Source organism: Arvicanthis niloticus, chromosome 6 (genome assembly GCF_011762505.2).
Source record: "Arvicanthis niloticus isolate mArvNil1 chromosome 6, mArvNil1.pat.X, whole genome shotgun sequence".
Lineage (NCBI taxonomy): Eukaryota > Metazoa > Chordata > Mammalia > Rodentia > Muridae > Arvicanthis > Arvicanthis niloticus.
The window spans coordinates 26,020,173-26,046,711 of record NC_047663.1 but is presented as its reverse complement, the minus strand read 5'-3'; the positions used below and the strand labels follow the sequence as shown (position 1 = coordinate 26,046,711).

Sequence of the window (26,539 nt, the reverse complement as noted above, 5' to 3'; positions counted from 1 at the left end):
TTTTTTTTCCCTTCCTTTGGTTACTATTTTTTTTTTAAGTCCTGGAAGGTGGCCTATCCTCTCTCCTGGGGTTTCTCCAGCTATTGTTACTCTTCCAGGCTCTCCCAGGAGTGTGCCTGGAAAGGTGGGGTTCTGGATGGGGGGGGCTTGCCTCCTTTCTCTAGCGAGACGCTGAGGGAAAGCCCGGAGCCACTATCTCCATCCCACCCTTCCGAGAAGCCGTACGGAGCCTGAATTTTTCCAACATGGAGGCAAGGGAAATAGACTTGTTTGGCTGGGTAGAGCTGTTCCCCACCCCCCTCTTCTGGAGCCAGATTTCAGATCCCCGTGGCACCTTCGGGTTCCTTACTGTCCCATTGAGCCAGGCCTCTGCGTTTTCCAGCCTGGAGCCCTGTTAGGCAAAGTCCGGGAGCAGAGTTGCTAAGGCGCCTTTTAATTCGGTTACCTCCAGCGCCAAACTTGCTGCGGCGGAGCTCCGCCCGAGCCTGGCCGGTGTGCTTGGAACCTGCCGCAGCTAACCAGTTCGGCGTCCCGATCGGTTTCTCCTCGCCTCCTTGAGCCTGAGCAGGAGGCTGGTAGCTCCTCGCAAGCCACCGCCGCCGCAGCGGCCAGACAGCTCGCCAGCAGCGGCAGCTGGAGGCTCTTCGAATCCACAAACCTTCCTGGCCTTGTCTCACCGCCAGAGGAGTCTCCATTCTTTCCTATCATGTCTCTGGCTCCTTCGCTTCCCACACTCGCCTGGCCTCTGTCCTGCGATGGTTTCGGGCTTATTGCTGGGGGAGCGACAGAAATTTCGGCCCCAGGCATCTAGTCAAATTACTGGGTTTTTATTTGTTGTCGTTATTATTATTATTATTATTATTACCACCACCATTATTATTGCTGTGACAATCACTTAGATTAAATAAAGCCAGGGCCCAGCCAGCCACCCCCTCCAAGGTTTTTTATTTCATTCTCTTTTCTATCTATTAATAACAAACTCAACTGATGTCGGTTAATTAATTCTCCCTTTCAGCCAGGGCTGGTCCGAAGCTAATTTTGGTTAAATCATCAGAGGCTAATGGTAATAATAATAAAGGGATTGGGTCAGCCTGGTCAATTGAACTCCAGTCCTCCCTGGAAGGACCTGCTGCTTTGCAGACCCATGTGTATTTCCAGAAACAAAAATTTCCCAGAAACCAATTGGAACTCAGGGAAGCATAAGCTTCCCCTTTAAGTACGGATCTGTGTCATAAGGGCAGCGTTTGTAGGTGGGAGGGACTCACCTCACCTGAACGGTTTTTTTTCCCCCATTTCATTTTTAGCAAGTTTTCTTTTGAGTTGACCAGCTGGGCTGAATGATATTTTAAATTTTGCCCAAAGCACATGACACAGAGAGGATCTGTCTGGAGGTTTTAGGGAAGTACCCGTAAGAGGGCTGGTGAAGACAGAGAAAGAGGAGATACCGTCAGAAATCTTGAAACGAATACAAAATCCCCTGACAGGGTCTAGCTTTATTTTTCTGGTGCACTTTTAAAGGGCTGTGTTAAAATAGTGACCATAATTTATTATTATTATTATTATTATTATTATTATTTGCTGTTGGAAACCTCAGTAAACAGCCTCCCCTTTGAATCCAGAGAAGAGTACTGTTCAACTTGTTTTGTGAGTCTTTTTCATCCGGAATAATTTCCCCCATCTCAGTAGAAAAGAGATTCTGGGAGCTGCACAGTTTCTTTATCTTTTTTTGTTTTCCCCTGAGAAATAAAACAGACTGTTATAGAAAGGATTGGGTGGTGGTGGTGGGGGACCCAAGCCAAATGGTCATAGCACCAACCGGTCTTGCCTGGGAAATCTAAACAATCGTGGTCCATTTGGAGGCTCCACAGGGGCCTCTGGCTGCTGGGTCCCAGGCCTGCCTGAGCCAAGACTAGAGGTGATAGTACCTTCAGATGGGACAGAGATGCCTCTGAGGTTAAAAATCTTCAGGAATTTTCTGCCTTAGGCTGCTATGATCTTGGAGGGAAGGGTCCCAGATGAACTTGCTTTTCAGTCCGGCTTGGGTCCAAGATCTGCAAGTTCTTTCCAGGCTAGACTTTGCTTAGGTGGAAGGATACGGAAGGAAGAGAGGTAGGAGGCCTCTCGGCCTCACTACGTGAAGGAGAACCTCAGGGATGCTTTTATTTTGGAGTCTAATAGTGCCCTCTCCCTGGAATTGTCCCATCCTAGGGAGTTGGGAGGGGGCGGTAAGGAGAAATTGTAGGAGAGACCAGGGGTGAATGCGGGAGGCAGACAGAGGCAATGGTCCAAGAAGCAGTGGTGTTCTGTTCCTAAGCGTTCCCCGAAGGAGTACAGTCTTGATTTTGTAAAGGAAAAAAAAAAAAAAGGAAATGAAAATCGGTGCTTTCTTTTTCCCTTAAAAATTAAAGTTGAAGTGAGAAACATCCATGTCAGGTTAGATACTTGGTCTCAGCGTCTGCTGCAGAGATACTGGCAAGGGGAGAAGAAAAAAAAACTATTGATGTCAGTTCCCTTTTTAGTTCCTAAGATGGATTCGAGGCCCGGTCCTCTTCTCCCCCTCTGTCTCTTCTCTCGCCCCGCAGGTCAGCCGCTTGGAACAGACCCGGGAGGAGGGGGGCAGAAAGGGGAGGGGGGTCCGGCGTGTCACGTGACCCCCAGGGGTGCCAATGTCCGGTCGTGAGGGTATCAGGCCCTTGCAAGTTGCCACCCACTGCCCGGGCCTCGCCCAGCGATGCAGAAAGCCACCTACTACGACAACACCGCAGCTGCGCTCTTCGGAGGCTACTCCTCGTACCCTGGCAGCAATGGTTTCGGCTACGACGGGCCTCCCCAGCCCCCCTTTCAGGCCGCCACGCACCTGGAGAGTGACTACCAGCGCTCAGCGTGTTCCCTGCAGTCCCTGGGCAATGCCGCCCCACATGCCAAGAGCAAGGAGCTCAACGGCAGCTGCATGAGGCCAGGCCTGGCCCCAGAGCCCCTGCCCGCACCTCCGGGCTCACCCCCACCCAGCGCCGCACCTACCAGTACCACTAGCAACAGCAATAACGGGGGCGGGCCCAGCAAAAGCGGGCCCCCCAAGTGCGGTGCCGGCTCCAACTCCACCCTCACCAAACAGATATTCCCCTGGATGAAAGAGTCGAGGCAAACGTCCAAGCTGAAAAACAGCTCCCCCGGCACAGGTACCAGCTCTCTGCCTTCCTAGTCCGTCAGCTTTTGTCCAGCCCAGGAATCTCACTGTTATTCTAGCATCCGACCCCAAGGCGCCCACAAGGCGGCCTGGAAACAATATTAGGTGGCTACCTAGTGTGTTTTAGTTACCTCTCACCACCTGATGACCTTTGACCTGACCAACACCCAGTCCCTCCAACCATCCTCCGCCTGGGCTTCCAAGAGTTTTCAGGAGTTGGGACGGTTGGCCTCTCAGCCCTTCCCAAGGCCGCACCGCCTGGAGGCACAGAGCCATCAAGGACAGATTCGTATTAAGCATGATCACTGTGGGTATTAATCAGCTTCACTCAGGCAGCCTGGGGTCCCGGCCTGCAGCCACGGCAGCCTCTACGTGCCACACTTCCAGGCCCTGCCCACCAGTGTCCAGTCCCCCCAAGGTGTTCCCAGTCACCTGTCTTGTAAAGAGAGCAGACAGAAGGGAGGAATCATCTCAGACTTGGATTTGGATATATAGGGAGGGGTGCGCGCACACGCAAAAACCTAGCCCTAAATAAATGGCCACGCAGCTCTGTCTGTGTGACATGATCAAATTTTCATAAGCCGGGGCAGTGAGAGGAGAACAGGTCTCTTAATAAATGCCACTATTATAGAGTGTCCGCTAATGCGACGGGAGGTAGGAAGGGGGTGGTGGTGTAGAGGAGGAGGCGGGGACGCGAAGGGGAGGGCAGCGGGGCCTCCGAGTCCAGGCCTGGATTTATTAAGAAACGATGCATTCAATTTCGGCGTGTTCAGTAATTATCTTTTATTTCATTTTCTCCCCTTCCCACCCCTCCCCCCTCGGGTCCAGCAGAAGGTTGTGGTGGCGGCGGCGGCGGCAGCGGCGGCGGTGGTGGCGGCGGCGGCAGCAGCGGCGGGGGCGGCGGCGGCGGGGGAGGGGACAAGAGCCCCCCGGGGTCGGCGGCGTCCAAGCGGGCCCGGACGGCGTACACGAGCGCGCAGCTGGTTGAGCTGGAGAAGGAATTCCACTTCAACCGCTACTTGTGCCGGCCGCGCCGCGTCGAGATGGCCAATCTGCTGAACCTCAGCGAGCGCCAGATCAAGATCTGGTTCCAGAACCGCCGCATGAAGTACAAGAAAGACCAGAAGGCCAAGGGGCTGGCCTCGTCCTCCGGGGGTCCCTCTCCGGCCGGAAGCCCCCCGCAGCCCATGCAGTCCACGGCCGGCTTCATGAACGCCTTACACTCTATGACCCCCAGCTACGACAGCCCGTCCCCACCAGCCTTTGGCAAAGGCCACCAGAATGCCTACGCGCTGCCTTCCAACTACCAGCCCCCTCTCAAGGGTTGCGGCGCCCCACAGAAGTACCCCCCAACCCCGGCGGCGCCGGAGTATGAGCCCCACGTCCTCCAAGCCAACGGGGGCGCCTACGGGACGCCCACCATGCAGGGCAGTCCGGTGTACGTGGGCGGGGGTGGCTACGCGGATCCGCTGCCGCCCCCTGCCGGCCCCTCCCTCTACGGCCTCAATCACCTTTCCCACCACCCCTCGGGGAACCTGGACTACAACGGGGCGGCCTCTATGGCCCCCAGCCAGCATCACGGACCCTGTGACCCTCACCCCACGTACACAGACCTCTCCTCTCACCACGCACCGCCTCAGGGTAGAATCCAAGAAGCGCCCAAACTGACACACCTGTGATGTGAGGGGCGGGTTGGGGGGGGGGTGAGGTTAAGGGCCAGGGAGACGGTGGAACTGGGGGATGGGCGCGGTTTGGAGTCCTGAAAGAGGTGTGTGCTGGGCTTGTCGCCAGGCTTCCAGAAACAGGACAGGCCTGGGGTGCCTTCCCGGCTCCCAGGCCCGAGGGGCTGTCTTTTAAGTCCTCCTTGCCTGGTTCCATCTGCCTGCCAACACCCTTGGAAAGGAATCCACAGCAGGTTGGCGACGGAGCACATCAATCCCAGGGGTCCCAGGGTTCCAGCACTACCAAGTTGGAATTTCAGATTGGAGAGGTGAAGTGGAGTCGGTTAGAGGGAAGGCAGGCAAGCAGGGCAGAGAAGCACATTCAAAACTTAATAGCTTGGTTATCATCAACTTACCTTGCATCTCTGTGGGTAATTCCCCCAAATCTTGATTTTTTTTTGTTCTCCCTTTCAGTCTCCTTATGAAAAATAAGAAAACATTTAAATCTAAGGGCACAAAGTATGTTTCTTTCCTATTTCCCTGAAGCTTCAACTTGCCCCCCACCCCCATCTATGTTAGGCTTCTTCCTATGGCCATCGTTTCTAGCCCTATGGTTTTCTGCTCTAAGGACATTCATATCTACACCCCCACCCCTATTGATTACAATTTTCAGAGGGCTCAGGGATGGTAAGATATCCTGAAAGTCAGAGCTGCCTATAATATAAATAAATATATATATTTTTTCTTTTAAGGAAAAGTTAAGAGGCTAAGGCAGGCAAGTTGTCAGGACTGGAGGCTTGCCCGCTCTACAGCCTCTCAGCTCCCACCCCATCCCACTCTCCACGGGAAGCTCTCCACTTTCCCTTTTCTTCTGTTATTCTCTTGACTTAACGTGAAAACAGGGTATATTTGAACAAACTGTCTGTCCTAGGCAGGTGCTGCAGCTGGGCCTGTGTCCCTTGCTCCAGTTCCTGACAGGACTTTCTTGTTGCACTTGGAGTTTACATTTTAATGAATATTAAAAAAAAAAAAAGAAGAAGAAGAAGAAGAAGAAGAAAAAGAAGCAACTGTGAGAGATGCCTGGGCCTGCAGAAGTCCAGCTTCGCTCAAAAAGCGTGTGTTCTAGTGAACATTTCCATATATATATTTATTGGTTATAGCCTGTTAAAATATTTTCTTTTTTTTTTGTATTATTTATCCCCCTACATTATGTATTTATATGAGGGAACAAAAAAGGAAAAAATGTACTTTTTTAGTATTTACTTGTTATAAAGGATGTTGTGTTTCCTGTCATGTAAAACCAGCTATTTTAGTTTTTACTGTATTCTAGACAAGAGCTGTAGATTTATGTTAAACTCGTGCTTATGAGCAATTGTAATTAGTTCTAAAAGGCATGAACTCAGCTCCTAAATGTCACTGTATAGTCCTGAATTTGTAGAGATAAGAAGTTAATTCTCTCTTGGAACTTTCTTTGTTCTTCCGTAGTTATTTTTTCCCTTAGTTAAAACAGTTGTCTGTCAAAACAATTCTTGAATAAACTTTCTGTTATCAATTTTATCTTGTCCTGGTGGTCCAGTTCAGGTTGCAGAAAAAGACTCTAATGGCCAAATGTCCCCTAGCAGGAGGGCATTGGTGCCACTTCCCGGCCTCTTTGCCCACTGCTCAGGCCCCTGTGTCCCCTCCCAGCTTTTCCTCCTGGTTTCAACTCAGTTTTCGAGACATTCATACCAGTCTGGACCATTCTGCCAAGTTCTTCAGCTAAGATTTAAGTAACAAGCTTGGAGGGGTGGGGGAGGGAAGGGAATCTTGGGCTAAGTCTGTTCGGCCTCTTTGCCTGTCTGTTTCTCTTAGTCATTGGCCCCTTTTGTCCCTTTGACCAACACCTCCATGCACCCTTCTGCTCACATTAAGCTAACACCAAATCTAGCTTATTACTGCTTCTTCCAGGCAACCTAAACTTCATGTTCTCTTCCGCAGCTACAATGAGGCTGTCACGTGACCTGAAGCCCAACCATCATTGGGTCTAAAATGAAAACAAAGGAAAATGATTAATCTGGGGGAAAAAAAACAATAACAAACCGAGGCCTAGACTTCTCAGGTCAAGCCTTCAAACCCAAGCGAAACCCAATCATTAAATGAAGCCCAGGGCAGAGGAAGAGGAGGGCTGGTTAGATTTCTCCTGCCAGGGAAGAGAAGGGAGTGAGGGGAAGCTGTAGAAACCAAGTGTAAATAAAATGGTCCCCAAGCTAACGGGAGGTTCTGTTTCCAAGATGCTTGGGAAAACTTCATTTCTTAGTCCTGGTTCCATAAAAGTTTTATCACATTGGAGTGAGGATGGAGAGGGTTTGTCAAAGATGAAATGTCACCACCGCATCCCAGTATCCGATAAGAGCGAGGAGACAGGGAGGCTGAAATATGGAGCTAATTCGTTGAAAGAGAAGCGATGGCTGCCCGCTGAAGAGTTACATAATTCTAATTGTAAGCGACGAGCCCGCATTGCTTAATTAGGAGCATATATTTGGTGGCAGTGGTGATATTGGGGGGGGGGTGTGTGGATAAGAATCGTTCCAGGCCCTCAGCCTTAAAGTGAGGGCTAATTTTCATTTTTATGTTGTATCCTGGCAGTCCAAGGTTAGTAATCACAGTCTTTATGCAACAATAAATAACAATAAAAAAACCTGAATAATACACCCTTCCCCACCAAGTAGGATTTTTTTTTTTTAAACTGGACTTGGCTCATCCCGGCAACAAGCAATTTAGCATTGGGTCAAGCTATAAATTAAAGGCAGAGGAGCGTGCAAAGTTTGATTGGGATCAAATAATGCTCAAGGGTCTGTCTTTCCTTTTTCTTCCTCTTCCCTGAATAACATTTCTGAATGATATAACTACTAGGATCATGTTTGGCTGTGAGGGAAGGGTGGATTGCTTATTTATTTAGCTGGAGAGGAACCAGTTAAGAGAGAATTTAGATAGATATATTGTGGCTAGGAGCTGGGGCTCTAAACAAACAAAAAAAAGGACCTACCCTTCTGTTTTCCAGATTCCACGCACTCATCTAAAGCCGTTAAAAAACATGGATAAATATCTGCACTGTAAGGTAGCAGAGGGGGCAGGAGGGATGTCTCTGGAAGGGAGGGTTTTCCCCTTTAACACCCAAGTTTTCTACTGTTCACTAATCTGGCCATAAAATCTGTCATCAGGAGTTAGAAAGCTGTATGTCCTACAGGACAGTCTGGACTCTGATTGTCTTAGAAGATCCTCAGATACTGCAGCCAGCTGGAGTGCCTGTTACAAAACTTGTGGAGGTGCCCAAGGTTGTGGCCAAGGTTGTGGCCAGGGAGAAAGCCCGCTCCCAGGCCTCACGGTGCAGAAGTCCCTTCCATGCAGCTACTATTTGGATTCTCCTCTGCTGACCACCATCCAGGAAAATATATGTATATATCGTTTTGTTTTGTTTCAGTTGAGGTACACACCGCCCTCTCTGGCCCGCTGGCCTAGTTAAGAGCAGTTTCCCAAGAGCCTGCCTCTTTCTGTCCAGCAGCCACCACCTCCAGGTCCTCCCACCCTCCCCCGCTTCCCAGCAAACTTCTCTGCCTTTTTCTTTTCTTTCTTTCTTTACATACTCACCACCACCCACGCGGACGTTACATTGACAGAAAGTTTCTAGTTCCAGCTCTCCGCTGAGTTGCCATTTCTCTGCTAACCAGCCTTCTCCTCTAGGCTAGGCGACAGAGAGCCGAAGAGGGGGAGGGGAGGCCAGAGCCGTGGGAGTTCTCCAGGGCAAACTTTCCACACAAGTTAGCGCCTTCCCTCTGTCCCCATTTCCCATCTGTTTCCTAGATCTCCCAGAATCACCTTTCTCTTTGGCTACCCCCTCCCTCAGGCCTTTTTAAGGGATGTGGAATTTAGGCTGTTCCCTCTGCTTTCCCAAAGAGCCAAATTCTTTGATGCAATCGGAGGGAGCTGTCAGGGGGCTAAGATTGATCGCCTCATCTCCTCTTGGTCCCTCTGACCCACTTATTTAAAAATCTTCCCCCAGGTCGACTTCTCATTTTCAGCTTTGAGGCCTAGTTGCCCACCGAATTGCTTGTGGCTCTGAGGGTTTTTTTTTTCCTCCTTCCTCTAGTAAATTACAATATTGTAAAGTTGAGCCTACCATAGGCTCTTCACAATAGAATACATTACATTGTTTTCCTCTCTGGCAGCCAAAAGAAGAATATAATCTCAGTGACGGTCATTATCTTCTCCCACCACCTTTAAGAAATTTTTTTTCTTACCAGGGATTTAAAAAGTAACCCAAAGGTAAATATAGAGGGAAAATCCCTTTGTCCAGAGGGAGATTGTGCATTGATTTTAGCTTTGAGAGCTAAAGATGGCTACATTGGTGCCCCTGCATATAGGCATAGATATACCTCAAGGGTTGTGAATACGTCTGTCACCTTAAACCTTCTTAGACCCTCCTTCTTTCAGGCTTGGGGTGTCACAGTGTGAGTATAGATGACCCCAGCAGGAAGGCAAGTGGACATAAGAAACTGCTTATAAGTACTGATAGAATCCAGGGTACATAGCTGGGGAGGTAGGCTCTTGCCCCAAGGTGCTCCTGGCATCTATCTTCTATCTCCCTGCTGTGTGCCAGCTCCTTCATTTCTTAAGTGTGAACTACTACTTTCAGAGGGTGGGTAGGATGCTGCTGCTGGTTAGAGCAGCCATCTCCTTTCTGATTTTCACCTTAATTCTGACCTTTCCCCAAGGCGTGGAAGCCTCTTTCTACTCCCACTTCTTCCCAAGTGAGCTTTTTTCTTTTGGGGGCTGAGATGGCGGTGGGGTAAGAGGCTATTGACGGCCACATAAAGAAAGCATATTAACTGACTCCGTGTCCCTCTTAAATGGGGTTGCTTCCTACTACCACACAGTCTCTGAAGGGAAGGAAGAGGTTCTTCTGGCTTTTTTGGGAAAAGAGAGCCATTGGGGGAGAGTGTGGGATACTGATGTAGGACTGGGGGTAGAGGAAGAAGCCTTATGGTATCCAGGTCGTGGTCCTCTGGAGTTTTTGAATCAATTAAAGCAAATAATGCCTGTGTTTTCCACCAGGCCCAGACGAGCGATTGGCGGAGACCGGTCCCGTGACCATGAATTCCCTGCAATTTCGTCGGAGTCCTGGGTTTAATAGAGAGAGTCCCCATACGCTTGTATTTATCAGCAATATACAATTATAAAGCCCTAAATTTAAAAAAAGAGAGAGAGAGCGAAATCCCCCTCCCCCGCGAAATCGCTCCATTGCATAAACCTGGGGGGGGCGGGAGAGGGGGTCCCTCTGATCCTCCCTCCTGACGCCCCCCCCAGCGGGCCCCCTCCCCCACCATTGTAAGCCATGAATTTTGAATTTGAGAGGGAGATTGGGTTTATAAACAGCCAGCCATCGCTCGCCGAGTGTCTGACTTCCTTCCCCGCTGTCTTGGAGACATTTCAAACTTCATCAATCAAGGAGTCGACATTAATTCCTCCTCCTCTGGAGCAAACCTTCCCCAGCCTCCAGCTCGGCGCCTCCACCCTTCAGAGACCAGGGAGCCAAAAGCAAGCCGGAGATGGGCCTGCTCTGCGGCCACCGCCGCCACTCCCCATCGCCCCCCCAGCCCCCGAGTTCCCCTGGATGAAAGAGAAGAAATCCGCCAAGAAACCCAACCAATCCGCCGCATCCCCTTCTCCAGCCGCCTCCTCGGTCCGGGCCTCCGGGGTCGGATCACCCTCAGGTGGGTAAACGTGGTAGGGGCGGGGTGAGGGGCAGTTGGAAGAGAGGGGAGAAAGTGAGGTGATGGGGAGCCTGCTGGGGTTCCCTAGGTGGACGGATCTGAGGTTAGGGAAGCAGAGTATCCCGCTGGGGTTCAGGCCTAGCCATTGCTAGCACCCCCCAACACACACACACACACACACACACACACACACACACACACACCCCAGAAGATTTTGGAAGCCGATTGAGGGTGGGGAGGTTGCCTTTTTTTTTTTTTTTTTTTTTTAATGTGCTTAGAAGAACACGATTGAAGTGTTTCCCCGTTTTCTGTGTAGAGGAATGAAGTGTGCCTGGAGCCTGGTAAAGATGAGATCCTTCTAGCTCCCCTAAATCTAGGGGAGAAGAGGGAATTCAAAAGCTAGGAAGGGAAGGGGTGAAGAACAATTTGTGATTCCCTCTCCCCAGGTTGAGTTGGAAAGTTCCGAATTGAGGGGTCCATAGAGAGGACTGGGGGAGGAAGGCTCTAAGGTTCTGGGAGCTAAGAGAAATTGTTCCCCGCCCCCTACGTGGCCCGTGGGCGGCTCTGAAGGCACCGACTTGACTCGAGCCAGGTCTGCCTACATGGAAGAGAGAGAGAGAGAGGGAAAAAAAACCCCAAAGACACAGAGGGAAGCACTGTGGGTGTGGGAGTAGGACTGCTGGTAGTCTTTTTAGCCGATGGGGTGCCCCGATCTCAGCGAAACCGAGGCTGATAACACAGGGGTGCTCCCCCCCGTCCCCCCCGTCCCCCCCCCCCCGCAGATGGCCCCGGATTGCCAGAGAGCGGCGGCAGCGGCTCCCGCAGACTGCGCACGGCCTACACCAACACGCAACTGCTGGAGCTGGAGAAGGAATTCCACTTCAACAAGTACCTGTGCCGGCCGCGGCGCGTTGAGATCGCCGCCTTGCTGGACCTCACCGAAAGACAGGTCAAAGTCTGGTTCCAGAACCGACGCATGAAACACAAGCGGCAGACGCAGCATCGAGAGCCGCCCGATGGAGAGCCAGGCGGGCCGAGCGCCCAGGACGACGCAGGAGAGCCAGCTGAGGAGCCCACGGTCAGCCCCGGCGACGTCGCGTCTCAACGGCTGCGGGACGCCTGCTTCCTCCCCGCCGAGACCGCGCAGGAACCCCGGGGCGCAGCACCGCTTGCGCAGCCTGCCCTGGAGAGTGTGGGCGCGTCGAGGCCCGGCTGCACAATGCTAAGAGCCCGAGGCCTGCAGAGCGAGCCCCTGCCCGAAGATGCCTGTCCCGAACGGCAGGATTCGCCTTTCCTGCCCGACCTCAACTTCTTCGCTGCAGACTCCTGTCTCCAGATGTCCGGAGGCCTTTCGCCCAGCCTGCAGGGCTCGCTCGACAGTCCCGTGCCCTTTTCCGAGGAAGAGCTGGACTTCTTCACCAGCACGCTCTGTGCCATCGACTTGCAGTTTCCCTAACTGTTTTCGATCTTTGGTTCTTTCCATCTAGTCCTTGGCTGCTAGGGGGGGAAAATCGGGCCTTCTCCACTCCTAGTCACATTTATGTGTTTTGTTAAAATCCAGGTATTAACGAATTAGCGTTTAATTCACTCATTTTCACTTTTTAAAACTACACAAAAAAAAATTCCACCTGGTAAAACTCCTTCCAACGAAATCTCAGGAATAATTAAACTCTAGTGGGAGAGGGGTTTCTTACAAAGCACTAGAGGGACCTATTTTCCTCTTTTTTTAAGTTTTAGATTGTAGATTATTTATTAAAATTGTTTAATGATAGGAAAGGGTAAAGTATTTATTGTACATTATTTTCATAGAGTAAATAAATGTCTTTATAATACGAGAACGAGTGTTTGTGTTGGCATCCAGCCCTTTTTGCCAAGTCCCTACGGTCAGTCTTTGCTTTTCCAGGCCCCGCTTGAGGTTGGTTTGGCTCTGGCTCAGGCGACCCTAGCGAAGGCATGGTCCCATCTCCCAGGCTGACAAAGTCCGGGTGGTACAAAAGGGGCCCTGCTTGGTGGTTATTTCTCTGTCCACGACACCAGGAAGAGTTGTGTGAGTTTATGGAAGCTTGGTCACCCACTCATGTGCCAACGGACGGCCTTCGGCTCTGCTTGGATGTTCCCTGGGTCCCTGCTTGGAAATAAAGGTGGGGGTGGGTGGAAAACCAGCGTTCTGGGGGACAGAAGCGGGTGCAAGAAAATGTCGAAAATGTCTCAGAGCCCTGCAGGCTGCTCAGAGAGTTACAGGAATTGAAGGAGGAATTCTCCGGCTTGCTAGCCTGCCGGCATCAGGTGCAGAAGCCAGGCAGCAATTCTGCTAACTTGGGTCAAGGCCTGCGCCGTTTCCCGGTGCTCCAGGTCGTGGAGGACTGGAATGGGGCTTAGGAATTTTGTAGGGAAGAACGGGAGACCCGGGCATGATAGGAAGTGTTTGACTTACAGGAGTAGCTTAGCGAGTCGCAGGGAGATGTGGGGGGAAAAGGGACATGCTCAAAATGGCGCTGGGCCGGGCGGCTTGGAGCGCTAGAGAAACAACTGTGGCCGCCATGACAGCGGCTGCGGGATGCTCGGGTCTGGCTCCCGGCTCCCGCCCCCACTCTCAGTTTCTTGAGGTCAGATCTTTCACAGCGAAGAAAAGACAGTCTGGGAGCCTCCCACTAACTGTGGGTTTTTATTTTATTTGACAGAGAGAGAAAGAGGGGGAGGGGGAGAGAGAGAGAGAGAGAGAGAGAGAGAGAGAGAGAGAGAGAGAGAGAGAGAGAGAGAGAGAGAGAGAGAGAGAGAGAACACAAGGAGAGACCCTGTGTTGTGGGCGGGGTGGGGCGGAGGCGAGCACTGGGTCCTGGGACCACTTCACCCTGTGTGGCTTTTTGCTCTGGGCTTTGAAACCGCGCCAGAGCGGTTTCCAAACGCAAGCCCACCTGTCTTGACCAACAGCTTCATTCTCCATCCCAACACTTCTCTCCTCTTCCCCCAACCCCCAGCCCCCTTCCCAGCTCTGCAAACTCAGTAAAGGCGAGGCAGGGATCCTCTTCGTCCATCTGCCTCTTGGTTTGTTCTCCGGAACCGGAGATTTAAGGGACCCTGGAAAGCCATCCATTCTCCTCAGGTTTATTTAATATTTCTCGGGCTCAGAAACAGATACCTACCTCCCCCGCAGATGTTGCCCTTTTCTTTCTTTCTTTCTTTCTTTCTTTCTTTCTTTCTTTCTTTCTTTCTTTCTTTTTTTTTTTTAAAAGGCAGTTTATTTCCTAGGCCTCCCAGACTTTCCCCTCAGACCAGCAGAAGCCAACGTAGGTGGTGATTTGGAGCACTAGGCAAACCCAGTACATTTCTTTTCCACGGGTCCCCTCAGTGTGGGAAGTAGACACGTTTTATTCAGCTGGCATTTAATCCCTTAAACTGTCTTAATATAGAATTCACCTCATGCATTAAATAATCTTATGTCATGTTAAATTGCACTTATTTCTCTCATAAATAAATTAATATAGAACAATTAGATGTGTTATTATAATAATATCGTGTATCTTATTAGTTTATTTTCTCTAATAAAATATATAGGTATGAAATAAATTCAATATATTAAAGCAATAATACACAGCTTATTGGCTTGTGTGTTTATTTTCCTCATAAATAAGTGAATATATAATATATTAAAACCACACTATACATCTCATTGGGCTGTGTGTTTATTTCTCCATAAAATATGTCCACAGGCAGTGTTTAACATCTTAAAAATCACAGCACATAAGCCATCTCTATGCTTGCAAAATGAAAGAGACTTATCAGCTGGGGCTTTGATTTCTATGGCTAGCCAAACTAGATAATTTAGTCTAATTAAAAATGTTCTTGCAGCTATACCAGGTTGCTACAGAGATCAAGAATACCAGAAAGATCTCACTAATTATCCACCTTCAAGCTCTCTCTCTCTCTCTCTCTCTCTCTCTCTCTCTCTCTCTCTCTCTCTTTTTTGAACATCCTTTATCAATGCCAAAAGGCAGGAACTGGAGAGGCGCTCCATTCAGGGGTTGCTGGTCTGTAATACCCAGGGATCCCTGCGGTGTCATTTCTGTAGATGCTGGGCTGCTCCATGGCTTTGCAGTACCAGCATTACCTGAGCTAGTTAGAAATGCAGAACCTTAGGCCCCAACCCAGACCTATAGAACCCGAACCTGCAATTTAGCAGATTTCTAAATGATTTATAGATACATTAAAGTTTGAGAAGGACTGCTAGATTACATTGCTACCTTGCTTTCTGTTTTCCTCCACACTTAAGAATTTTTGAAAGCTGGGCTTGGTGGGACATAACTATAATCCTAGCACTCAGAAGGTAAGAGGACTACCTAGTCTAGGCTGTCTTAAAATAGAAAAAGTTGGGCCTGGTGGCTCATACCTGTAAATCCAGACCTCAGATGGCTGAGGCTAGGGGGCTGCAGTGAGTTTGAGGCAAGACTGATTTGCATACACTTACATACATGAACTTCTAGGCCAACATGGACTACGGAATGAGAGTCTATCTCAGAAAACAAAAACAAAACAGGAAAAAAAAAACCTCAAAAGGGGGTGGGGCTGAAAAGTTAGTTGACTCAGCAGGTAAGAGCTGCTGTTCCTGCAGAGGACCTGAGTTCAGTTCCAGCCTCCACCCAGCAGCTTACAACTGTTTGTATTTCCAGTTCCAAAGGATCTGATCCTCCATTTCTGAACTCCACAGGCAACAAGCAAACGTGTGGTTCACAGACATACATTCAGGCAAACAGCCATGCACATAACCAAATCAGCAAATCTAAAACAAAACAAAACAAAGACAAAACAAAAACAAAGACAGACAAAAGGAGAGAGAGAAAGAAAATTTTTTGATCCATTTTATTTAGCTACTAGCTTCTGATTATTTCACCTCAGTTGTTCAGAGGACAGAGAATCTTTGATAGTGCTTGAGGTTGTACTGGACTTGCTTTCTCCTGTTCCAATGAAGGGTGCAGCAAAAGTTCACTCTACCTGCTTAGATTCATGTATTTCCTGAGTGGTAGGGGAAAGTCACTTCCAATTCAAGAAGTCAGGGCATCCATCTTTCCTCTTTGGTGATTATTAGAGCAGTGTTGAAATTCTGTTTCCAAGAAACAACCTTTCTGTCTCTGCCCTTTCTCAAATTCATAAACTCCCCATCTTTGGTGATACCCCAGGAGAATATAAGAGGCAATACTTTTCCAGAGGGAAGAGACACCCATTTTGGATTTCCCCTCACAATTTCAAAATCAGGGGATCCCTCTCAATACAGAATTCTTCCTACTTAACTCTGTTCCCTCTTTTCATCTCCAGGGCCATTCTGTCTACTTTATCCTGAGGTTTTGCAGTTGAATATAGAGAAACAGGAAGAGCAAGCATGATTCCTAGGTAGGGTAGTTGACCCCCCCCTCAGTGGTGGCAGTTAACCCCTCCAGTGGTAGCAGTTGACCCCTCCAGTGGTAGTAGTTGACCCCTCCAGTGGTAGTAGGCTTATTCCATCCTGTCTGGGACAAAATTCCTCTTGGGTCAGAGCCAACTGTGTGTAGCCTGTGGCCCAGACAGGTTACAAATTGGCTGTAGTTGGAGCCAGAAAACCCAAGAGCTGCTGGTCAGTCTGCTATGCTCTTTAGTGACTCCTTGCAAGAAGAATGGCTCATTAATACTACAGTGAAAGCAAGAGACTATTAAACTGAGGAATTACTTGCAATCACGATAACCCAGAGTCATTTAAAAAAAGCTAACTTAAGCCTGGGCAAGTCCCTTCCCCTTTCTGGACCTCAGTTTCTCTCTGTGAAATAAATGGAAGAGCTAAATGTTTCTAATGTAGTCTACATTAGTTTATGGTAATAGTATATGTATTAGTCTTCCCAGGTGTTGTTGGGAAATTTATAATGGCTGAGGTTATGTGCTGTAAAGTGACCCTTGATATTTGACAGTAGCCTAGCTCCACATTTTTGGTGGGACCACTTCAATGAAATATATAATGTGCTCACAATTATTTATTTACATCTTTTCAACAAGCATGTCATTGGATACAGTGTTATCCGTCAGGAGTTACATATTCATTAAATACAACCATTCAGAAATGTCCTAACCAAAGGTTTCTGTGGCTTTCATCTTTCGCCATCTTTCTCAATATTTGACTATGTTTACTATTATTTAAAAAGTCTAGACCATTTCATTAAAAAAAACACTGAAATTCTTCTTTGACATATAATAGACTTTTATCAGGTTTCTGGGTATGAGAACATGGCACAAATGATGAGTTTCCTAAACAGGCCTGCTGAATCCTGATGTCCATCATCCTTCCAGACCTCTGAGAAGTGTCATGGGCCATACTGCATAGCTTCCTGCAATGTGCTGTCAATCAAATGTATATTCGTGATTTGCTGAGGATGGCCTCTAGGGCCTCTACTTTATCCTTTCTGTCTCCTGTGGCCACCACAGCCCAGATCCCCCATTGGCCTCCCACTGGCCACACCCAGCTCTCCATTCTCGGTGGTGATGTAGGGATTTCAGTAGTAGTCTTTCCTCAGAGCATAGATTGACTAGGGAAGGAGTTCTATTGCAACCTACAGTTCCTGTCACTACCATAGAAAAACCAATTTGGACAATCATTGAGTTCTAAATTTAGCTTGATCAAGCTTTAAACATTCATCATTACTACTACTACGACTACTACTATTGTATAAGTGTGTGTGTGTGTGTGTGTGTGTGTAGTCAGACCTTATCTCATGTGGGGAGGTCAGAGAGAACTTTGTTGAATTGGTTCTTTCCTGCTCTCTTTAGATGGGTTCTGGGGATTGAACTGGGGTCCTCAGGCTTTCAAGGGATGGGACTTTACCCACTGAGCTATTTCACCAGCCCTTAGTCAGTTTTTAAAGAATATTTATCTTTAGTGTGCACCTGTGCATGCAGGAGCCTGCAGGGGTCAGAAGAGGTAGTTCTGGATCCCTTGAAACTGGAGTTACGGATGGTTGGAAGCTGTCATATGGGCATTGAGAACTGACCCTGGTCCTTTGTAAGAACAAGTGCTCTTAACTAGCAAGCCATTTCTTCATCTTTGATCCTTTGAAAAAAAATATTTATGGGCTGGAGAGATGGCTCAGTGGTTAAGAGCACTGACTGCTCTTCCAGAGGTCCTGAGTTCAATTCCCAGCACCCACACAGTGGCTCACAACCATCTGTAATGGGATCCGATGCCCTTTTCTGGTGTGTCTGAAGACAGCTACAGTGTACTCATATACATTAAAAAATCTTTAAAAATCTATCTATTATCTATTTATTATTTTATGTGTGTACATGTGCGGGAAGCAAATGTGGAGGTCAAAAGACAACTTGTTAGTCTCAGATACTGAGCTGAGATGAACAAGCACAGTAGCAAGTACTTTTACTCACTGAACCATCTTGCCAGTAAGTCCCTTGATCAAAGATTTTGATAATCTTTCCAAAGTATATATTTTGGTCAAAAATATTACATTTTGCTGGGTGTTGTGGCTCATACTCCTAGTTCTACCACTTGGGAAGCAGAGGCAGGCAGATTTCTGAGCTTGAGTCTAGCCTATTCCAAGACAGCCAGGGCTACACAGAGAACCTCCCCCCCACACACACAGGAAATCTGCTAAACCTATGTATGTATGTATGTATGTATGTATGTATGTATGTATGTATGTATGTATTTTGAGACAAGGTTTCACTATGTGGCCCTGGCTGTCCTGAAACTTACTATGTAGACCAGGCTGGCCTTGACCTCACAGAGATCTGCCTGCCTTTGCCTTTCACGTGCTGAGAGTAAAGGCAGGCCCCACCAAGCCTGTCCGTTTTCTGATTTTATTTTACTATTTTATTTGCATGTATGTTTTCCCTGCATCCACGTCTGTGCACCATCTGTGTGCCTAGTGCCCTCCAGAGGCCAGAAGAAGGCCTTGGATCCCCTGGAACTGAAGTTATAGGTGGTTGTGAGCTAGTACACAGGTGCTGGGAATCGAATCCAGGCTCTTTGAAAGAACAGTCGGTTCTCTGAACCAAATGATCTGTCTCTCCAGCTACCATTTTCTTTTATTATTAATACCAATGTTCACAGCATTGAGATTTGAACCCGGTGTCTCATGCGTACCAGGCAAGCGTTCTACAACTATGCTACATTTTCAGCTGCAAATAAGCCAAATCAAGTAGAAAATTATTTTAATTCTTCACCACAAGTTAAGCTTTTCTTTCAGAACTGTCTCAATTGCTATTGGACCATGGGCCCACCTAGTCATTCACTCCAGGTACAAGTTCAGCTTGCATCCTACTAAACTCTTTAACTCCACTCCTTAACTCTAACCCAAATACCATTAAGAAAGGAACCACACCCTCCCGAAAAAAAACTTTCATTAAATATTTGGAAACTAGGGCTGGAGAGATGGCTCAGCAGTTAAGAGTGCTGACTGCTCTTCAGAGGTCCGGAGTTCAATTCCCAGCAACCACATGGTGGTTCACAACCATCTGTAATGGGATCTGATGCCCTCTTCTGGTGTGTCTGAAGCCAGCTATAGTGTACATACCTATAATAAATAAATAAATAAATAAATAAATAAATAAATAAATCTTAAAAAATATTGGAAAATTAAGTACTTCTTTTCTGGGACTAGGGATATAGCTCAGGGGTTAAGAGAACTGGCTGCTCTTCCAAAGGACCTGGGTTCAATTTCCAAGCATCCACATGGCAGCTCACAACTGTATGTAATTCCAGTTCTAGTGTATCTGACATCCTCACGCAGACATACATAGAGGCAGAACACCAATGTAAATTAAAAAAAAATCTTTTCTAATACACAAACTCAAACCTTTCTGCTGCAATTTTTCATTTGAGTTTCTTGTTAAGTGTTAGGTTTTAATTTTTTGAAACAAAACCTAAAATAATACAAAATGAAAATTGTTTTAGCTTAGAAGAAAACTGTCTGCCTAAATTGGGCCAACCCTCTCCATTTTCAATGAAATTTGCATATGATACAGTGCAGATTATGTAATATATGGTGATATGTTACATAAAAGAATGTACACTGTTCTTCTATCTCCTATTTCCATATTTTAATATGCTAGTCATATTAAAAAGCAGAAGACTGAATCACACTATTTCAGAGTGTGCGGGTAATGTTATTATCATACATCCACAGATTCTCTATGGTTGATATTTTCTTGTTTGCTTTAATCCTACTAACACTGCAGCGGAGAAAGCTGTATTAAACCCATTCTTCTTCTTTGGGGCTGAGACTCAAGAGAAGTCAAGGAGCTTGGCCAGAGTTCTAATATTAAAAAACGGCCAAGCAAGGACTTGAACCCAAGTATTCCAGACACAAAGTCTAGGTCTCATCTCAGTATAGCATTGTGATACCCACCACCTGAAGTCTCAACCAGATTCATGACACTCGAATTAGCTTACATGCTGAGAAGTGATGGTAGGTCCATGCTGCATCTCCTGCAGCGGCAGCAAGATGCTACTTCCTACAAACATGACAACCCCACATGTTCTTCTTATTCTGAAGTGTCAGCTTTGGATGTTGACTTTTGCCGCCCAACATTTGGGCTGGTGTGAGCACACAGATATGCTTGAAGTCTCATGATAGGACTGTTACACTGATTGTGCTGACTCCATCTGCTTCCCAGCCTAAGAAACTTCTTCAACAAAAAGGACCAGAGTCTGAGTTGTGTACTTTAAACATATTCTTCAGGTCAGACTGGCTTCCTTGTCTGTATTCTTAGCATTAGGACCAGAGCCCTCAAAGAATTTTAGGCCAGCCATTATTAGGACTCACCTATAAGGCCAGCACTAGGGAGGTAGAGACTGGGAGACCAGGAGTTCAAGACCATCCTCAGCTACATAGGAAGCTCAAGGTCAACCTGGGCTACAGAAGAGCCTGTCTTAAAAACAACAACAACAACAACAAGAGGATAATTTCAGATCTACACATACCTATATTCTATATATGTCTAAGCACATCAAATACAGCAGGGAAGCAACTTTCTTTCATTTTGCAGTTTAGATCCACTCAGACCATCAGAGGAATTTTAGTAGACCAGTTAGAAAAATTTAGTCCCAGAATCCAAGAGGTAGAGATGAAGGATATTTTAATTCAAGGCCAGCCTGATCTACAGAGTGAGTTCTAGGACAACTGGGGCTACACAGAGAATCCTTGTCTTGAAAAACAACTAAACAAACAAAAACCCTAAAAAAAAAAACACCCCAAAAACAAAACCCTGGGAACAACCCCAACCCAAACAAACAAACAAAAACAGATGAAAGAAAAGAAAGGAAGGAAGAAAATTCTGTATTCCACAGGAAGGAAGAAAAGGAGAAAGAGAGAGAGAGAGAGAGAGAGAGAGAGAGAGAGAGAGAGAGAGAGAGAGAGAGAGATCTACATTCCACAGTACTTAATCCAGCCAGTTAAGCTATGAAGGAGAATTGGAAACCAGGGAGGTTGAACTGCTAGGTTTCCAGTTTTTTTCCTGAGGGAACTTCAAGAGCCAGAAGGAATTTTGGGAAGTTGAGGCTTTGTTTTCTGTTTCTTTGTTTGAGACAAGTTTTTACTATGTATGTGGCTTTGGCTGGCTAAGAACTTACTGTGTAGACCAGGCTGGCTTCCAACTTACAGAGATCCATCTGCCTCTGTCTCCAAGTGCTGGGAGTAAAGGCCTGAACCACCATGCTTGGTAATTTGGAAAGTTTTAACGTACTTGTTAACCAGAAAGAAGGATGCCAAGGTTGAACTAGACAGCATATCAAACACATCTAGAGAACTCAGGTCTAGCCTGAGCCTCAGTCCAGGCACCAAACACAGCCATTGAATGTGACATGGAGAACCTTTGGCCCAGCCTTTTCTTTTATCCTTCTGTCATTAATAACTGACCATAGGTGACATTAAATTCAACGGGGGAATGTATCTCCCCAACTCCCAGACAGACATATGCAGTTTATGGAACACCTTTGGAGTCGACTTCTTCCTTTACATCCCAAATTGGTTCCTAAATTAGGTCAAGGGATTGGGTGAGAAAGTTCCCCCTGGGATGAGGGAAGGATAGCGGGTATAACAAGACAGTCCTGTCATATGTGGGCCTAGTTCAGGTTGAGGAAACAATGACTAGTCCTTAGACTCAAGGGTCCCATCCTCAGTGGAGAACATTTTAAAACAATCCGCCTTCTTCCATCTCACTATCAGTTTTCAAACTTCAATCCTCTGCAGCTCACCCCATCTCCATTCTCCTTTCTTTTGTCGGCACACATCCCTTTGGCAAGTGAACATTCTCTACTTTCTCCCTACCCTCCCTTTGCTTCTCTTGAGGAAGAAGTTTCTAAGCTGCCTGGATCTAAAACAGGGCAGGTGCAGTGTGAAGACGGAAGAGGACAGAGGACGAGGTAGCCAAGGAGTGCTTTTGAACTCTTTCTACCAGAGGGCGAAGCAAGGCTCACAGCTGCTGGGGAAAAGGAAGCCGGTGCCTCTGATGATGCAGAATGGAAAGAGGAGAGGCAACTAGCGAGCCAGACGAGGATGGCGGTGGGGGAGGGGAGAGGGGAGCCAGCAAGGTGAAGAGGCACAGGGATGGAGATAACTTTGGGGCTCTTGAAGGGAGTGGAATGCATGCCTGGCTCTTTTAGGATAAGGAAACCCGAGAGGTTTCAAGGGTTACCCCAGGCCTGTCCCACCTGCTTTGGCTTCCTCCCCAGAGCGTCACTGTTTACTGAGATCCCTCCCTGAACTCTTGCCCTCCTGGACTTGCCCTAGCTCAGGCCCCAGGCCTGTGGCCAGGCAGACACCCTGACAAGTTACAAATGAGAGTGGGTGTTGGATTCTTGTCTTCAGAGTCTGGAGGAGGAGACATCAATGAGCTGGAGCCAAGAGCTTCTCTTCTAATCCCAAAGTGCCTGCTGCTGCATCTCCCTCCCCTAACCTTAACCCAAGAGAAAGAAAGGAAGGAAGAAAGAAAGAAGAAAGGAAAGAAGTCCACTTCCAAGCCTTAGTTTTGAAGCTCTACACCAATTCTCCCATTCTCTGAGCAAACTCAATTTCTTTTATCTATTCTAGAACATGCATGGAAAATTTGGATAGTTAAGTCCTTAAGACTTAACTGGCGTTGGATTTATGTATTTGAGACTTGGAATTAAAAGAAAAAAACTTTTAGAGAGACTAAAGATAATGGAGAGGTTCAGGGAGGAGGAAACCAGAGAAATGCAGGGTCTTTACTAGTTTTGAGCACTTTTGAAAAGAGAATAAAAAAAAAATTCCCTGCCTTCTCACCCCTCTGTAAATATCACCTGGTTCTCCTCAATGCTGCTCTCTGGAGAGATACGGGGAGTTATTTAAGTGTGAGTGAGCGAGCCAGCTACAGCTATGGATGGCTAGAGAAGGATAAATACATCTAGAGAGATGAGTTGATGGATAGGTAGGCAGCGAATATAAATATGGAGAGAGATGGACGAACAGAGAGATGAATTGAGACAGAGGGAATATAAAGAGAGGCTGAGGGAGAGAGATGACTGCGTGAATGAGGAGAGAGTGTTTATGCAGAGAGATGGAGAGAGAAAGGGGGGCGTCTCTCATCTTCCCTCCATCTTTCCTTTTCCCTCTCTTGTTCCCTTGAAATGATGCCATTTTCCCTCCTCTTGATTTGTCATGAATTCTTCTGGATTTTAGAACCTGGCTCACACCCTGAGGTGTTTTTATAGTCTCCTTCTCCCTTCCTAGCCATCCTTTTGTCCCAAGATAGCATACCTCACCAGGCTGTTCCAACACATCATCCCAAGACAAACTGGGAGAAAGAAACATGGGGTGGGGGTACTGGGCCAAGCTAGTAGTCTGACTCTCCAAACTCTAGCCTTACAGCCTTGGGGTGGGGGTAGGCTTCTTTGAGGGGAGAAGAGAGTGAGGGGCAGCTGGGTTGAATTTGGCCAAATCTAATAATCCAGTAACCTATTGAAGGCCTTGGGGGTTGGGAGGGGAGTAAAGTCTTGAATATTCTTCCAACTTCTCTCCCCCCCTCTCCCTCTGGTCCCTTCTTTCCAAAAAGTCTTTGAAGAAAGATGTTTTTGACGCTTCCATGTCGCTCTCAGATGGATGGGCTCAGAGTGATTGAAGTGTCTTTGTCATGCTAATGCTTGGGGGGTGATGGATGGGCGCTGGGGCTGCCAAACTCTGGCCCGCTTAGCCCATTGGCCTGAGAGAGATCACATGTGCCCCCCCACCCCCACTCCCTATCCCCTTCCTAGGGGGATCGCTGGCCCGGGCAAGCTGGCCCAGGCCATGGACTCAAGCTTCAGCGCTGTGACATACTGCCGAAAGGTTGTAGGGCAAGAGGGTGTCTCCCCAAAACGGCCCGACCCTCCTTCGGCCTCTACATGGACTATAATAGGATGAATTCCTTTTTAGAGTACCCACTTTGTAACCGGGGACCCAGCGCCTACAGCGCCCCAACCTCCTTTCCCCCTAGCTCAGCTCCGGCCGTTGACAGCTACGCCGGGGAGAGCCGCTATGGTGGAGGGCTGCCCAGCTCAGCGCTCCAACAAAACTCGGGGTATCCTGTCCAGCAGCCGCCTTCATCCTTGGGGGTGTCCTTTCCCAACTCTGCTCCCTCGGGGTACGCCCCAGCCGCTTGCAACCCCAGCTATGGGCCTTCTCAGTATTATTCTGTGGGTCAGACGGAAGGAGATGGAGGCTATTTTCATCCGTCGAGCTACGGAGCCCAGCTAGGGGGATTGCCCGACAGCTATGGAGCGGGTGGAGTCGGCTCAGGGCCATATCCTCCGACGCAGTACGGAACTGAGCAGACGGCAAACTTTGCATCACCCTACGACCTCCTCTCTGAAGACAAGGAATCATCTTGCTCATCAGAACCCGGCACTCTCACTCCCCGGACCTTCGACTGGATGAAGGTCAAGAGAAACCCACCTAAGACAGGTAGGGCTCAGAGGAGTCACTTCCTCTCCTAGGCTCAGGCTTGCACAGTGGGGCCTGATCATCCCATCAGGCAGGTAAGTACTTTCCCGGCTCAGGTCAGCAGAGATTTCCCCACCGGGTAAGTTCGGGGCTACCTCCTCCCTAAGGAGGTCTCCGCAGTCTTGTCTGTGCGCCCAGTTTGGAACCAGTATTTCATGTTTCTTGTCTGAAGGAGAGTATGGGGGGTTGGTTCTAGAGTTAGTAATTACTAATGAAGGGTGTGTGGGGGATGCCACACAGGGTATGCATTTGGGTAGAATGATGAATGAGGGCCCAGAGTGGACTGGGAGGAGGGGAGGGGAGGGAGAAAGAGGTGAGAGTACTGACGTGGCTTTTCTCCCTGCCCCGCCCCTAGCCAAGGTGTCGGAGTTGGGACTAGGCGCTCCCGGCGGTCTCCGCACAAACTTCACCACGCGGCAGCTGACGGAGCTGGAGAAGGAATTTCATTTCAACAAATACCTGAGCCGTGCCCGGAGGGTGGAGATTGCCGCCACCCTGGAGCTCAATGAAACGCAGGTGAAGATCTGGTTCCAGAACCGGCGCATGAAACAGAAGAAGCGCGAGCGAGAGGGGGGCAGGGTGGCTGCAGGCCCTCCAGGTTGCCCCAAGGAAGCGGCTGGAGAGGCCTCCGACCAGTCTGCGTGCACCTCCCCAGAAGCCTCGCCCAGTTCCATCACCTCTTGAGTAACCCGGCTTCCAACGCTGGACCCAGTCCTCTCCTAGACTCTCCCAAACTTCACAGCCCTGCTGACCCTCCTCAAGGCCGAGGAACCAGTTTAGAGCTGCCTAGGAAACTGGCCAGGAGTGGGGAAATGTATTTTTTTCTCTCAGATCTAGGGGTGGAGGGATAATTGATGGCCGGGGGTCCTGCAGGTCTTGGGACCTGGGGAACACTCATCAGAAGTCGAAGGACGGCCTTTTGGCTTTGATCTAGAGATTGGCTCAACATGTCAGCCCATCCTTCAGGCTTCTCCTTTCCCTTCCAACTCGAGTTCAGTGCCTTTGAGCTTGCAGAGTTCTTCGTTAGCATTCTGACCCCAACTCTTCTTTCTAGGCCTGGGATAGAGTCCTCGGGATTTTCTGGTGGAGTATGTGTTTGAGTGTGAGCACATCATCACCAGCCCTTAATGTTGATCCTTAATCCAGCCAACTCACCGCCGACCTTACAATAGCACGGACTGCCTTGTGACATACAAAAAAAAAAAAAAAAAAAAAAAAAAAAAACCCAAGTCCCAAGTAATCCCACAAGCCCTTTCCCGGCACATTTCTATTGCACTAAAGCAGCCCTCAGAGGCTGGCTTATGAGACCTGCCCCTTCCCACTGGCATCACTAAATCACCAAAGTGTTTTGGAACTTGGCACTACAGAGATTTCCGGAGCATCATGGCAAGGACTGCCTCAAGCAAGCCTCAACCAAGAAGGGGCGAGTACCCCTCCCCATCCCTATTTATTACGTCCGGAAAAGCCCCCCTTCTCCTTTCCATAAAACCACCCTACCCCTGGGGCAGTCTGGGGAGGTCCAGGAGTGGCAACAGAATTCCCAGCAGTTTCTGAAATTTCTCTGAACCTTGGAGACAGCAGAGAGGCCACTTGAGTTTCTGGAAAGTCAAGCTCCAAGCAAGCCAGGTTCTCTTTGTGTCTGCAACTACCTCATTGCAATAAAGTCTGTTTCCCCCTTTTTCTTTCTGCTTTTGCTTCTTCATCTTGGAGTGGAGGAGGAGGTATGAACTCTACCAGGCCATTGACTGGGTTGGAAAGGCTGAGATAGTGAGCGCTGTCGGGGTTGGGAGTGGGGTCCCAGCTAAGGTAGAAGAGGATCCCCAGATACCTAGTAGTCCACTGGTCTTTTCATAGAACCCAGAAACACATGATGGAAGAGGGGGGGGAACCAGAGAGTTCTGAGATGATCTTGAGAAAGGGGTAGAAGAGAGGAAAACAGATATCGGCAGAGGTGACTGTTTCCTTTCCCTCTAT

General features: G+C 48.3%; 3 protein-coding genes and 1 long non-coding RNA gene across 5 annotated transcripts; 3 read left to right on the top strand and 1 right to left on the bottom strand.

Moving 5' to 3' along the window:
* Positions 1-2,730: 2,730 nt before the first annotated feature.
* On the top strand, positions 2,731-6,403 carry Hoxb3 (homeobox B3). 2 transcript variants are annotated; one of them, XM_076935901.1, is made up of 2 exons: positions 2,731-3,179; positions 4,019-6,403. In XM_076935901.1, exons 1-2 carry the CDS (start codon positions 2,732-2,734, stop codon positions 4,864-4,866), a joined length of 1,296 nt encoding a protein of 431 aa, XP_076792016.1. In that variant the 5' UTR covers position 2,731; the 3' UTR covers positions 4,867-6,403. The 2 variants fall into 2 exon arrangements, with proteins under 2 accessions (XP_076792016.1, XP_034361120.1); XM_034505229.2 differs by having other exon boundaries at positions 4,016-6,403.
* Positions 5,016-10,083, bottom strand: LOC143442687 (uncharacterized). The gene is made up of 4 exons (XR_013111074.1): positions 8,476-10,083; positions 6,754-6,871; positions 5,265-5,326; positions 5,016-5,148 (listed from the first exon to the last, which is right to left on the bottom strand). It is a non-coding gene; the product is annotated as an uncharacterized LOC143442687 (long non-coding RNA).
* A 121-nt stretch (positions 10,084-10,204) lies between these two features.
* Hoxb2 (homeobox B2) lies at positions 10,205-12,430 on the top strand. Its single transcript, XM_034506612.2, has 2 exons — positions 10,205-10,598; positions 11,381-12,430. The coding sequence occupies exons 1-2, from the start codon at positions 10,220-10,222 to the stop codon at positions 12,052-12,054; spliced, it is 1,053 nt and encodes a 350-aa protein (XP_034362503.1). The 5' UTR covers positions 10,205-10,219; the 3' UTR covers positions 12,055-12,430.
* Positions 12,431-23,967: 11,537 nt separating this feature from the next.
* Hoxb1 (homeobox B1) lies at positions 23,968-25,286 on the top strand. The gene is made up of 2 exons (XM_034507180.2): positions 23,968-24,526; positions 24,921-25,286. The coding sequence occupies exons 1-2, from the start codon at positions 23,968-23,970 to the stop codon at positions 25,247-25,249; spliced, it is 888 nt and encodes a 295-aa protein (XP_034363071.1). The 3' UTR covers positions 25,250-25,286.
* Positions 25,287-26,539: the final 1,253 nt, after the last annotated feature.